The sequence below is a fragment of the Sus scrofa genome, chromosome 6 (genome assembly GCF_054392235.1).
Source record: "Sus scrofa isolate SSC_HxYL_T2T_F1_AM1 chromosome 6, Sscrofa_HxYL_maternal_Yorkshire_Landrace_v2.0, whole genome shotgun sequence".
Taxonomy (NCBI): Eukaryota; Metazoa; Chordata; class Mammalia; order Artiodactyla; family Suidae; genus Sus; species Sus scrofa.
This window is the reverse complement of record NC_139388.1, coordinates 53,860,385-53,875,643: the sequence shown is the minus strand read 5'-3', so window position 1 is coordinate 53,875,643 and position 15,259 is coordinate 53,860,385. Positions and strand designations below refer to the sequence as shown.

Genomic DNA, 15,259 nt, shown 5'->3' with positions numbered 1-15,259 from the left:
CAGCCTGCGGACTCCCAGAAGGGACAGCAAGTCCTTTTATCAAAAGTCCTTTCCGGAGTTCCCGTCGTGGCGCAGTGGTTAACGAATCCGGCTGGGAACCATGAGGTTGCGGGTTCGGTCCCTGCCCTTGCTCAGTGGGTTAACGATCCGGCGTTGCCGTGAGCTGGAGCTGTGGTATAGGTGTAGGTTGCAGACGCGGCTCGGATCCCGCGTTGCTGTGGCTCTGGCGTAGGCTGGCAGCTACAGCTCCGATTGGACCCCTAGCCTGGGAACCTCCATATGCCTCGGGGGAGCGGTCCAAGAAATAGCAAAAAGACAAAAAAAAAAATAAAATAAAAAATAAAACTGTTATTTAAAAAAAAAAAAAAAGGTCCTTTCCATGGAGCTGCGAGGGTAGTTTTAGCCTCCTGTCAGGCAGGGAATCAAGGTATGGCTCTGTCACCGAATTGCTGGGTAACTCAGGCAGGTTTCTTAATCTCCCTGGGCCTCAATTTCCCCCTCTGCAGAATGGGAACAATCATGGCTACTCTACCTACCCCACGGGGTTGTTGGGAGAATCAGGTTAAAAATGAATAAGCTGCAAATAAAGTAAAAATATTTTTAAAATAGGGAGGGCGGGGAGTTCCCACTGTGGGTCAGCAGTAACGAACCCCATTAGGATCAGTGAGGACTTGGGTTCAATCCCTAGCCTCTCTCAGTGGGTCAAGGATCAGGTGTTGCCCTGAGCTGTGGCGTAGGTCGCAGACCTGGCTCAGATCCCACATTGCTGAGGCTGTGGTGAAGGCTGGCAGCTGCAGCTCCATTTGACCCCTAGCCTTGGAACCGCCATATGCCACAGGTGCAGCCCTAAAAAGACAAAAAAAAAAAAAAAATAGGGAGGGCATCTGAGTGAATATACAAAGACGCAACAGTTCTCTCTGGAATGCTTCATTTTCCTAAAAATAAAACATCTAATCAGGTGGTGGGTGTAGGGACATTGGACGCACAAGGCCCTGATCCATTATCCAAAACCCTGGAATTAAAAAACTTCAGATTTTAGAAAGCCTACATGGGGTATCTATCATAGATAATGTGAACCCCTCATTAGGGTCAAGACAACACCCCATAATCAGAAATATCAATAACTGTCAGCAGAGCACGAATACCACACAAGAGGAATAAAGAAAAGTCACAGGCTGTCTTGCATCAGGTCAAGACAGGTTTTGCAGCCAAGTGACTTCTGGTGCCCACATTACAAGAACAACTTGATTTTCTGAGCATTTTGGATTCCATAATTGCAGCTAAGCCCTCTATTAGTGTCTAAACTTTCTGAGTTTTCTGAAATAGTTCATGTATTTTTTTTTTTTTTTGGAAAAGGCTGTTTTTAAAAATGAGTAGGAGGGAACTTTAAAATCCATAATCATGAAAGATTATTATTAAAATTTAGAACCTGGGCAGCAAACTGAAAGAAAGGTCATGGAGACCAGGCAAGGGGACACTAAGGCAGCCTGGAGAGCTCAAGCCCTGGGGGATGGGACCCAAGCTCTGGCCAGTGGCCAGCTGCCCACAGCCACCAGACCATGTGTATGCAATTCTGGCCTTCCCAGAACTTTGGGTTTGTCAAAAGAAGCTGAGAATCTGGAGTTTTCTGGAAATTTTGTGGACAATTTTTTTTTTTTTTTTTTTTTTGCCACACCACATGGTATGTGGCAGTTCCCAGGCCAGGAATTAAACCCATGACACAGCAGTAACCAGAGCCATAGCACCTTAACCAGCCAGACCCTTAACCCATTGCACCACAAGGGAACTCCTAGCTCAATTCTTAAATGAGTGTGGGCTTTTGTTTGCAATCTGTGGTCTGGGAAGGGGACACAAATTAGTACAACAGACACCTGCTTTAAGGACCCCACCATTTGCAGCACTGGAAGAGATCGAGGCATCCATGACCTGAAGGCTTGTGAACCCCTTGAAGTTTTGTGTTTGTGCACATGAGCATTTTGGGGCAGTGGGGGTCAGATTCAAAGCTTCCATCAGATTCTCAAAGGAATCCATGTGCCTGAAAGGGTTAAGAGACACTGGTCTGGTTGACTCTCCTCATTCTGCTGAGGAGGAAGCCAACTCAGACTGGGACAGTGGCTTGCCTAAGATCCCACAGCAAATTAGAGGCAGAGCAGCACTGGGTCCCAGGGCTCCTGACTCCTGTCTTGGCCCCTGTGGCTATGGGGTGGGCCACTCACCTGTGTGGGCAGCCCTGCCCGGGGCTGGGAGGTCAGAAGAGCTCCCTGGGTTTGCTGAGGTAGCTGGAATAGATTTGGCGTTGGTAGCAGGCCTGCAAAGATAAGAGGGGATGCACAGGGTGAAGGGGACAGATGGAGTTCTGTGGAGGCAAGAGGGCAGCACCGTCCAGGGTGGGGGTCTTACCTGGCTGGCTCTGCTGGGCCTGCGGCAGCAGGAACTGAGCAGGTGGCTGGAGGTGGTGACCCGGCACAAGCACCAGCTGCTGGAGCTGGAGGAGCTGCTGTATGTCCTGGCAGGGAGGGGAGTGGGCAGGAACAAAGCCTGAGTCCTGGCCCGGCTCCTCCCTCTGCATTGCCTGAGCCCCAGGGGTGCTCCGCGGGCAGGCTGGCACCAGGAAGCGAGGAATGGAGCACGGGTCTCTGGACCGTGGCCCTGAGCTAAGGGAACCCAGGAGACCTCTCCTAACCCTGGGGTACTGGGGTACCAACAGGTGTCATGGAAGGAGGGCTAGCTCTTTATTTACCTTTTCTTTCTTGGTGAAATATCTGCTTTGTCTTATATTCCCAAAGAACATAATAGAATCGTTTAAAAATGTAAATCAGACCAAGTCATCCTTCCTTTTAAAACACTCCCAAGGGAAATGATAGCAGGTCTAGAATGAGCTTTAAAATACTCCAGCCCCTGGTGGGTGATTAAATTGGTACAGTCACTTCGGAAAATTCTTTGCCACTGTTATGAGTTGAATTGTGTCCCCCCGCCACAACCCTGGGAAAAGATATGTTGTGTCTAACCTCCCGGAACTGCAGAGCGCGACCTTATTTAGAGATAGGGTCTTTGCAGATGATCAAGTTAAAACAAGGTCATTAGGGTGGGTCCTAATCCAGTGGGACTAGTGTCCATATATTACAGGGAAATTTGGAGACAGATAAACACGCAGAGGGAAGATGATGTAAAGAGATGCAGGGAGAAGACAGCCATCCACAAACCAAAGAGAGAGGCTTGGAACAAATCCTTCCCTCTAGCTCTCAGGAGGAACCAACCCTGTCTACACTTTGATTTTTGTGTTTTATTTGCAAATTAGAAGTTTGGGAGGTACAGTACCAGCCACATTCGGTTTCTTTCTTTTCTTTTTTGTCTTTTTAGGGCCACACCACGGGATATGGAGGTTCCCAGGCTAGGGGTGGAATAGGAGCTATAGCTGCCAGCCTACACCACAGCCACAGCAACGCAGGATCGAAGCCGCATCTGTAACCTATGCCACAGCTCACAGCACACCCAGATCCCTGACCCACTGAGCAAGACCAGGGATCAAACCCGCAACCTCATGGTTACCAGACAGATTGGTTTCCATTGTGCCACAACAGGAACTCCCATATTCAGTTTCTTGATCTGAGTACCTGCTATATGGGTGTGCTCAGTTTGTGAGTTTCACTGAGCTGTATACTTATGATTTGTGTTTGGGTTTTTTTGGTTGTTTTTTGTTTTTTTGGCTGCACCCAAGGCATGTGGAAGTCCCCGGCCCAAGGACTGAACCTGCATCACAGCTGTGTCCAGAGCCACAGCAGTGACAGTGCCAGATACTTAAACCACTGAGCCACCATGGAACTCCATGATTTGCGTACTTTAAAGTATTTGTTACACCATTTTGGGAGAAGGGGGCACCTGTGGCAAATGGAAGTTCTAAATCAGAGCTGCAGTGGCTGGCCTACACCACAACCACAGCAACACCAGATCCAAGCCACAACTATGACCTACACCACAGCTCACCACAACACCAAATCCTCAACCCACTGAGTGAGGACAGGGATCAAACTTGCATTCCCCATGGATACTAGTCAGGTTCTTAACCCACTGAGCCACAAAGGGAACTCCATCTTTCTGTTCATTCTTTCATGGTGCCTTTTCTTCACTGGTACATCAGCCCCATAAAGTGTGATCTTGATGATTTTTGGTCACTGCTGTGGTCTTAGCAGTTAGAACAGCATCTGGCACCAAGTAGGTGCTCCACAAATATTTGTTGTATAAACCAATACTGATACTTTATCATTTACTTAGCAACTTCTATGAATAGTAGTTGAAAGTTATGTTACTTACAGGTACAATGTTTTTCCTTCTGGGAAACTGGAGGGTTACACACACCCCTCAATTGCTCCCAATGCTATTACTATTCCAAAGACCAATTTAATGTCCCAGGAAGTGAACAAACTAGGGGAAAATATAAGCAACTTGACACAAAGGGTTCATTTCTCTAATATATAAAGAGCAATTACAAATCAACAAGAAAAAAAAGAATGACCCAATAGTAATCTGGCCAACAGATAGGTCTGGCGACTGCTCAGCAAAGCAAACACAGTCAGGTCTGAATGAAAAAAAAATTTTTTTAGATTAACTCACAATTTTTACAACTGCACTGAGATACTATTTTTACCTAACAACAGCGCTATGTTGGGGCATATGGGGAAACAAACACTCTTGCACATTGCTGGTGAGAGGGTAATCTGGGAATATCTATTAAAATTACCAATACATATATGATTTAATTCAGTCATTCCACTTCTAGGAATTGATCTTAGGGATATACCTACACTTGTGCAAAATGACCTCTCTAGAAGGATGCTCCCAGCAGCAAGTAGCAATATTTTAGCAAAAGAATGGAAGCAAGCTGAATGTGCCGCAGGGGATGGGTGAATGAATTAGGGTGGATCTTTATGACAGAATACTATGCAGTCATCAAAAAGATCAAGGACACTCTTTATCCTGATATGGAACAATCTCCAAGATGTCCTGCTGAGTGGAAAGCTCAAGAGGTAAAACAGTAGGTATGATGTACTATTTGCGTTTTTTTGTTTTTTTTTTTAATCACACCTTGGTATCTGCTTGAGTATGCATAGATTTTTGGGGGGTTTTTTGGGCTTTTTAGGGCCTCATCCTTGGCATACGGAGGTTCCCAGACTAGGTGTCAAGTCAGAGCTGTAGCCGCTGGCCTACACCACAGCCACAGCAATGCCAGATCGGAGCTGCGTCGGACCTACACAACAGCTCACAGCAATGTGGGATCCTTAACCCACTGAGCAAAGCCAAGGATTGAACCTGCATCCTCATGGATAGTAGTCAGATTCGTTTCCACTGAGCCAAGACAGGAATGATGGGAACTCCAGGTATGCATAGATTATACTTAGAAAATGATATTAAAAAGTGGCAACACTGTAAACCTTTCGGTACCTCGTGAATATTGAACATTTACCTTGTTCATATAAAGAAATAAACATACAGGTGTTCCACCTCCAATGGCCCAGGTGAACAGTCACTTTGGCTCAGCATCCCTACTTTTCCAACTATTCATCCTGTGGCAGTTCAAGGCTGTCCCCTGTCTACCTGCAAAGGCTTTCTCCATATGATCTGGAGAGTGGACAAAGTACCCAGATGCTCCGTGACCTCTCGCCTTTCTCACTCTAGCTGCAAATCACCTAAGAATACAGCTTAAGGAGTGTGACTTCCTAAGCTACGTCCTTGGAAACTGCATCTACTTTGCCTTCCCTTTCAGGACCCCCTACATGCCCAATAAAGCTTGCCTGGCTGTCCCTCTTCTGCATGTGGGTTGACCCTGCCTGGGCTTCAGCCCCCCACCCCACCCCATACAGTGGACCCTTCCAAGACCTTCATACTTAATCTTACCTTTACAATTTTGTCTTCTTTTTCTTCAAAAGACCCTGACATTCGTGTAAACTTCAGAGCCCACAAAACTGTCTCCTCCATGCTCTACACTGCATTTCTCAGAATGCAATTTGTTTGCTTATGTTGTACATGTTTTCTCTGCTAGACTGAAAGTCTTGAAGATAGGGTCTCTAGAAGGTAGAGGCTTATCCTCCTTGTATTCCTAACCCTTAGCAGGGCCTGGTAATCCCCCATTAAATGTCCACAGAATGAATCAAATAAGTAAGGCCAGAAATAAAGTGTTATTATTAGTATTTTTCTGATTTCCTATAACTCTTAGTTTGTTGATTAAGAGATTTGTTAACTGCTGTCTCTCTGAGCGTGACCCACAGAGAAAATCCCCCTTTCTTTCCAAAAGCCTGAAAGATGTGTGCAGATTTCTTTCTGAATCAGCAGGGAGAGGGAAAGGATGGGGAAAACACTTCTCAATTTGCAGCAGGTCTCACAGTGAGGAGTCCAGATGAAAACCTTAACCACTCCCCCATCCACTGTTACCCAGACCAGAAACTGGGGCGGGGGTGGGGGGTCAGCTCTGAGTCCCTCCTTCCCTTCCTATCCCCCATCCATCCAACCTACCCACAAGTCCTACTAAAATTTTTCCTACCCTTTTTTTTTTTTTTTTGTCTTTTTAGGGCCACAGCCTGTGGAGGTTCCCAGGCTAGCGGTTGAATTAGAGCTATAGCCGCCAGCCACAGCCACAGCCACAACAACGGGGGATCTGAGCCACGTCTGCGACCTACACCCCAGCTCACGGCAACACCAGATCCTTAACCCACTGAGCGAGGCCCAGGATCAAACCTGTGTTCTCATGGAGCTGGTCAGATTCATTTTTGCTGAGCCACGATGAGAACTCCTTCCTACACTTTTTTTTTTATGGCTGCACCTGCAGTATATAGAAGTTCCTGGGCCAGGGACTGAATCTAAGCTGTAGCTGCAACCTGTACTGCAGTTATGGCAATGCCAAATCCTTTAACCTGTTGCACTGGGCAGGGGATCATACCTGCACCACCACAGCGACCCAAGCTGCTGCAGTTTGGATTCTTAACCCACTGTGCCACAGTACAAACTTCTTTTCTACACTTTTTTTGTGCTCTGATTCCCTTTTTTTTTTTGGTGGGGGGGTTGGTTTGCACCAGCAGCATATGGAAGTTTCTGGGCCAGAGATCAAACCTGCACCACAGCAGCAACCCAAGCCACTGCAGTGACAACACCAGATCCTTAACCTGCTACACCAAGAGAGAACTCCAGTGCTCTGCATTCCTTGGTGTCTGACAAAACCTACTCACCCCTCTCAGAATTTAAAACAAATGCATAAAAATAAACCATATAGAAGTTTTGGTTTAATGAAATGAACCAAAATGAAATCATTTCTATTAAAATACAGTCATCAAATACATTTTCAATTATGATAAACAGTAATCTATGGGCTTCTTTGTTAACTCATTAAATAAGAGCAAGAAATAGGCCTGAAGACTACTATAATTTCAAAGCAATGACTGAAAACTATATTTTAAAATGTCTGCAACTGTAACAGAATACGGAAATATCTGTACCTTCCATCCGTGACAAAGTTCAAGCACTGCTAGTACTGCTGTGCTCGGCCCCCTGTGTTAATATTAGGAAATGCTAGCCTTTCTGTTAGACAATAGTAAAAATTGAGACATAAGTTTTTTCCCATCCAAGTTCATGGATTCCCCCCTCCGCCAATTCTATCCACAGACCCCTCTGGGGGTGGCTTGTCAAATCTAGGTTCTCGTTCTAAAGTATTTTTTTTCCTTCTTTTTCGGGCCACACCATGGCATATGGAATTTCCCAGAGCTGCAGCTGCCAGCTTACACCACAGCTACAGCAATGCCAGGACCAAGCCACACCTGCCACCTACACCACAGCTCGTGGCAACGCCAGATCCTTAACACACTGAGCAAGGTCAGGAATTGAACCTGCATCCTCAGGGACACTGTGTCAGGTTCTTAACCTGTTGTGCCACAACGGGAACTCCCTTGTTCTAAAATATTAATAGAGGAGTTCTCTTGTGATGTGGTGGGTTAAGGATCCAGCATTGTCACTGCAGTGGCTCTGGTCACTGCTGTGGCAAGGGTTCAATCCCTAGCCGAGGAACTTCCACATGCCAAGGGTACAGTCTAAAAAAATAGTTTTATTGGAGTTCCCGTCATGGCGCAGTGGTTAATGAATCCAACTAGGACCCATGAGGTTGCAGGTTCGGTCCCTGGCCTTGCTCAGTGGGTTAAGGATCTGGCGTTGCCGTGAGGTGTGGTGTAGGTTGCAGATGCGGCTCGGATCCCGCGTTGCTGTGGCTGTGGTGTAGGTCGGCAGCTACAGCTCCGATTTGACCCCTAGCCTGGGGACCTCCATATGCCATGGGAGAAGCCCTAGAAAAGGCAAAAAAGACAAAAAAAAATTAGTTTTATTTATTTATTTAACGGCTGCACCTGCCGCATATGGAAGTTCCCAGGCCAGGGGTTGAATCGGAGCTGAAGCTGAGGCCTATGCCACAGTGATGGCAACAGCAGATAATTAACCCGCAGAGGGAAGGCCAGGGATGGAACCCACATCCTCACAGAGACAACTCCAGGTCCTTCATCCACTGAGCCACAACAGGAGTGCCAAAAAAAAATTTTTTTTAATAAAATAAAAAATAAAATATTAATAGAACCATAAAGGCCACACTGGTTTTCATCGAATCTGTAATACAATCCAGCTCCTTGCCATGGCCCTGCGTGACCCAGCCTTCCTCACCTCCTAGGACTCTCTCTCTCTCTCCCTAACTCCCATCCAGTCACACTGGTCTCCTTCCTGTCACTGAGCCCAGAAAGAAGTCCCCACCTCAGGGCCTTTGCATGTGCTGTCCCCCCGCCACTGCCCCTCTTGATCTACACATGACTGACCCCTCCTCATCATTCAAGTGTCTATCAAATGCTCCCTCCTGGGAGAGGCTTCCCCTGGCCACCCGCTCCTCTTTTCCCAGCCGCTCTTACATTATACTCTTTTCCTTCCTTCATAGCAGGTGTTAGCTTCCTGTCTGTCTTCTCAACAAGGGTAGGTGCCAGCTCCATGAGGGCACAGCTTGTCTGCCTTATTCCTCACTCTATCCCCCATGCAGAAAGGTGCCTGGGTGTGGTGGATGGTCACCAAATGCTGGCTGACTAAAGGAATTAAAGAATGAGAGAGAGGAGTTCCTGTTGTGGCTCAGGAGTGAGGAATCTGACCAGTATCCATGAGGACGTGAATTGGATCCACAACCCCACTCAGTTGGTTAAGGATCCATCATTTGCCACAAGGTGCAGTGTAGGTTGCAGGTGTGGCTTGGATCCTGTGTTGCTGTGGCTGTGGTGTAGGCCGGCAGCTGCAGCTCTGATTCCACCCCTAGCCTGGGAACTTCCATATGCCACAGGTGTGGCCCTAAAAAGACAAAAAAAAAAAAAAAAAAAAAAAAAAAAAAAAAAAAAAAAAGAAAGAAAGAAGAAGAAGGAGAGACAGAGAGAAGATGCCGGGTGAACGGTGAACTGGCTCAAGACTAGAGTCAGCCAGTAGGAGGCCCCATTTTTCCACTTCCCAGAGCTGTCTGAGTCAGTATGCCATCTGAAGCCACTTGGGGGCGTGTTAGGACCAAGTCAGATGGTGAAGTTAGCCTAAGAGGATGGATGCCAGCATCCCACAGCCCCCCCCACCCCTGGGATATTTGGAGGATCATCCACTCTGTCCCTAACCTGAGAGAAAAACCAGCACAGAGGGCCAGCACAGCCCATAAAAGCCAAGAAGGGAAAGACACAAACTCATCTATCACTGATTCTGATCCCCCTACCCCAGTGCAGGCACCTAACAGGCAGCCCACGGAGTCTCAGTGAATGACTAAGGTACAGCTTAGGACGGGGTGGTGCTTTGGGGCAGACTGGCTGTGCTTTGTCACAGGTGGGATCTAGGCCCCAGACTGGGGGCAGAATGAGACGCGCGGTTTAGACGACACATGGGGGAACTGCAGTGTGGTCACCCACTTTCCCGTCTGGGTTCGGTTCCACCTGGCGGGAAGAGACAGCCTCGAGAAGGAACTAGAGGAGGCCTGGGCCCCAGGGCCGCCCAGGTGCAGCGCTTCACTCCAGCGCACAGGGCCGACTCCCCCTGCCCCGTCACAGGCCTCTACACACATGCATGCACGCACACACACACACGCTACACACACATGCCGCATACACTCCAGAGGGGATGGTGTCGACCTGCATGCCACTTGCCATCCCTGATACGGCAAATTGAGACCCCCTTCTGGAATCCCTGTTCTACTGAGACGTGAACAGCCTAGTGTTAAGTCCAGACAGAAAGGGATGGGGTTGGGGGAGCATGTCAATGATACCGCAATTGAGTGTCTGCAAAATGAGGAAGGGCTTCCTGACCCTCCAGCTGTGTCTGCCCAGCGGTGGGGTGGCCCCCTGGGAGGCAGTGGGCACCGGTCCTGGAGGTCCACCTGGGTGAACCTGTGCCCCCACCACCTACAACAGTGCAGAGGGAGCTCCCACACTGGCTGGGAGGGTAGCCCAGGGAGGTGAAGGGTCGCTTCCATCTGAGAGGTGCGGGGGCAGGGTTGAGTCTTGGCCTTCTTGCCAGCTTCCTGCTTGGGTGACCTATGTCTCTCTTCTGGGCCTTAATTGTGCCTGATGCCTGGTGTCCTGGAACCACCTGGGCTCTGGAGATGGCCTGAGACCTGACTCTGTTCTTCATATGCCAGGAGACCACGGGCAGTCCTTTACCATCTTAAAGCCTCAGTTTCCTCTGGTGACACCTCAATAATTCTGACCTCATGGTTACAGAATTAAATGAGGCAACACATGTAGAATGTTTAGCCTGATCCCTGGTTCACTTAAGGGTCCTCTGTCAGTGGCAACCATTTCTCTCAGGCCCTTGGTTTTCTCATCTATAAAATGGGAAGAATAGTGTCTAACTCTTCACTGGGTTATCCCGAAGCCTGAGTAACACTACTCTCCAAGCATTTTGGAAATCACAACATACTCCCGCGACATAAGCACCTGCTACCACCGCACCCTCGTATCATGCACCTCACGTCACCCCACCCCACCCCACCATGGGCTCTCGAGGGTGGGAGCCCCAGGAGGTCCATCCTTTTCCTGAAAACTCACAGTGGCCAGCTCCCACCCAGACTCTCTACCAAACTTCAGCCTCAAATATCCGCCTGTCTATTTGATGTCACCACTTGGGTGATTAAGAGACTCTTTGAACCACGTCCAAAGTGAAACTTCTGGTTCTCCAGCCCCACCTTCCAAAACACCCCGTTCCTCCCCTGCCTTCCCCAACTCAGGAAACCACCTCCCCATCCCTCAGTCACTGAGGCCAAGATCCCAGGAGTCACCCTTGACCTATGGGATCCATACAAAATAGCATCCCAGACCCTACCTTCCCCCTCGTTGTCCACCTGGGTGCCTGCGGGGACGCCGACTCTGCTCCATCCCCTGGAATCCATTCTCCCTATGAGGCTGGAGGGAGCTTCGTAAAGGGTCAGTGGGGCAGGCCCCTCACTGGCTTTAACCACCCCCAACAGCCTCTCAACACACCCACGCATTCTAAACTCCTTGATCTGGCCGAGGAGGCCCTGCAAAACCTGGTCCCTCTTGCTCTGCTCCAGCCAGACCTTCTGCGCCCTGAGCGAGTCCAGCTGGTTTCCACCTCGGGGCCTTTGCAGGCTTGGTTGCCTTTTCCTAAGCTCTCCCACTGTTTCCTTCAGGCCTGACTTATTCAAGCCTCAGTCCTCAAAGGCCACCTTCTCCGTGAGACTTTTCCTGACCACCCTCTTAAAAATGGCTTCCTCCTTCTATGGCAGCACGGTTTCATTTTCTTCATTACACCTATGCTAAAACCATCTTGTTTTGCTGGTTTGTTTACTTGTTTACTCTCTGTCTCCCCACCAGAACATAACATCCTCAAAAGGCAGCCGCCTCTCTCTTGTACACAGCCGTCCCCCCAGGGCCATGAATGCACGCCTGGCACACACAAGGTGCTCAAAAAGTGTTAGTTGAATGAATAAAGGACTGTGATCAAGCCAGTCCCTCCACTGGGGGAAGGGCTAAAGATTGGAGTTTGGGGACGGACAGAGGTAGCCTCTCTCTAGCACAGGATGTTCTATGTACCCTGTCCCCCAGAGGCTGGCCCTGCCACACGGAGCCCAGGAGGTCCTGGCGGCTGGGGCAGAACACCATGGGCAGAGAACCATTCAGCGGGGAGGGAAAAACAGCTCCATGTGGATTGTGCGTCCTATCCCATGCTACTTCGCACTGAAACTCCAGGACAGACAAGCAAGAGCAGATTGCAAGCCAGGAGTCCTGGAGTGACTGGCACACCTTGGCCTGGCTGCTGGACTCTGGGGCCTGTGGGTGCACTGATGACACACCTCCAGGTGGGGGGCTGGGCTGACTTGGCACCCACCGCCCCTTCTCAAGCGGCAGAACCCACCTCCTCCTCTTGGGGACTTGCCCTCCCCGACTCTCAGGTCACACAGTCCTGACTCCACCTTCTCAGGGGTTGTGGGGGGGGCACCAATGCAAACCTGGCCTGTGGGCATGTTTTCTCCCCCTGGGCCAGCAGCTGTGAACCTATAAATGCTGGTACACACTGCCCGCCTCCGAATGAAAAGGGAGACAGATCCCGGGGGGCCTGAAGTTCCAGGCTGGACCTTTTCAATGATCTGAGCAAATGTTCCCTTTTCTTCTTCAGCCTGGAGTGGGGCTGTGGCCCTGCCAACACCCCTTCCCAGCTCAGCCCTCGCTGGCTCCCACCCCCCAACTCTGAGAGCCTGCCCTGCTCTCTCACTTCATATTTGCCATTCCCACGCCTGGAACACCTTTCTCTAGCTCATCCACCTGGTAAACTCCTTGTTCCCCCTCAGTTCAGATACTGCCTCCTCCCGGAAGTCCTCCCTGACTTCCTCAGACTCGGCCACCTTCCCTTTTCCCACATTTCCACCACACCCAGCAGGTTTTCTCTGGAAAACCTTTCCTTACCAGGTCATACCCACCTAAAAGATCTGGTCAAGCTTTATTTGCTGTGGTCGTATTATGAAAATAGGGATTCTCCCTCCTCCACTCTCCAAATACAAAATGATGTTTTAACAGTTAATATAAATTTTCAGTCAATGCCTGCCCTAACCCAGACATTCTGAATTAGTCCCCTAGAGAAATGTCTTCCCTACCTTTGAAAAGCTGAAGCAAAACATCCCTTATTGATTCAGTAAATATCCATGCATTCCTCGGTGGAAAGCATGGTGCCAAGCAATGGACGCGCCAATTGTAAAATTGTATTATAATCGTCCTTTCATCTGTACGAGCTGGGGAGATGCAAGGGAGGTTCCCGCCAAATTGTTTGACGTTATTTTGGAAGCTGGTGTCAGAGGGACAGAAGAGGGATTTTCCCTTCGTACTTAATGTAATATTAAAGTGATAAGGTTATGGGTGCTTTTGACTTTCTTAGTATTTTTCTTTTCTTTTGGCTGCCCTGTGGCATATGGAGTTCCTGGGCCAGGGATCAGATCCATGCCGCAGCTGCGGCAATGCTGGATCCCTAACCCACTATGCCAAGCCAGGGATCGAACCCATGTCCCAGCATGCCCAAGATACCACCAATCCCATTGTGCCACAGTGGGAACTCCCTTCGTATCTTTCAAGCAAAACGTTTCTTTGGGGCTCCTTGGTGTGTCTATTTCCCTATGAGACTGGAAGCCCCTCAGGGGCAAGGCTGGGTCTGAGTCATTCCTGCTTCCCGCCAGGGCCTGACACAGGAGGCAGGAAATGTCTATGAAACGAGGGCAGGACAGAGCTGAGCAGGCGTACAAAGGAGACACAGGGGGGTTGGGGGTCCAGCCCAGGGCCGGGGTGGCTGGGCAGGAGGACCGTGGTCCCCACTGCGGCCTGGGCACAGCACGGTGTCCCACTCATGGGTGGTAGGGATAAACACCGGTCTGCTGGGGAAATGAGATCCCAGGGTGACAGAACTCCCAGGAAACAGCCTTGGCCCAGTTTTGCACTTGCAGAGGATGGGTGGTGATCAAAACAGGGAAGCTGGGGTGGAAGGAGTGAGAGGAAAGGGCCTGGCGGGCTAGCAGGGGGCACAGGGTTGGTCTGCTGCTACCAGGGTCCATGGGGAGCCTGGAGGAGGTGGTTCTGGGGCTGTGTGAACAGGAGTGTCTGCTGCTCACAGGGGATAATGGCCTGGCTGGGTCTGCACTAGGCTGCCCTTGAACCTCCTCTCCCCCTGTGGACTTTTTCCTTCGAAGAATGTTTCTGACAGCATATTTGGACACAGCCCTGGGCGATCAGGGCTGCAGCAGAAGGAGAGGCATGGGCTGGGGTCCTCCAGAGGAGACAGGAGGTGGAAAATGAAACCAAATGAAAGAAGGAGAGTCATGGAAGACTTCCTGGAGGTGTGGAACCTCGAGCTGGGGCTTAAGGGATGAGAAGCCCTGTCCACGTAAAGGGAGGGGCTGGCTTCCAGATAGAAAAGGAGGACAGGAGCAAGGGAACCAAGATTGCTAGAGAGGAGCCCTGAGCCTCGGAGTTGCTCGCTGAAGAGCCACATGTGTGCTACAAGGCAAATGGACCACCTGCTGCTGGGGTCTCGGGGCCGGGATGGGAGGGCTGCGGGCTAGAGCCCTGGGCTACCGGGCCTGGCTCCCAGGCCACCTCAGCCACTTGAGCTCACGGTGTGACTTGGGGCAGGCAAGTTACTTCACCCCCCACGCCCACCACCAAGCCTTGGCCATGTGAGGATTTGTGGGTTCAAGGATGTTACAGTAGCACAGTGCCTGGTACAAAGGCAGCATCTGACAGGCTAGATTCGGTAACCATGGCGAGCCAGGCCTTGGGAGGCTCTGTTTGGAAGACCGCCACGGAGCAGCGAGGCCAGATTCCCTGTGGGTTTCTGCAGAGCCAGGCCCAGTGGCTGGAAGTTCTAAGGAGGCAGAGACTGGCTCAGTGTTAAGGACGGTCTAAATGGTCAGTAGGGGAATGGCCACTAGGGGTCCCATGGAATGGGTGGAAAGAGGGAGAGAGAAAAGTCTGAGGAGCCGTCGGGGAGGGAAACGCACAGCTCAGGCAAGTTAAACAGGGTCCCTTGCTGCAGGACGTCTCAGGACCTTCAGTGTCCTGGGACACAGGCCACAGCCTCAAATGCTTACAGAAACCAAGCTGACAGCGCAAATGAGTGACATGCGCGGGTGTGGAGGGGCTGGGCTGGAGACAGCAGCCTGTCCAGTTTTCACTCTGCTGCCACCAGCTCCCCTTATGGCAAGTCTGTTGGCCACTGTCCCCCAAAA

General features: G+C 50.0%; 1 protein-coding gene across 26 annotated transcripts in view; it reads right to left on the bottom strand.

The window, feature by feature from the left end:
- Positions 1-15,259, bottom strand: part of POU2F2 (POU class 2 homeobox 2) — a 96,923-nt gene that overhangs the window by 5,921 nt on the left and 75,743 nt on the right. For all 26 annotated transcript variants that reach the window (XM_084958614.1, XM_084958606.1, XM_084958616.1 and 23 more), the window contains 2 exon segments: positions 2,401-2,506; positions 2,217-2,308 (listed from right to left, as the gene is read on the bottom strand). In XM_084958614.1, coding sequence (XP_084814740.1) covers positions 2,217-2,308; positions 2,401-2,506 — 198 coding nt within the window.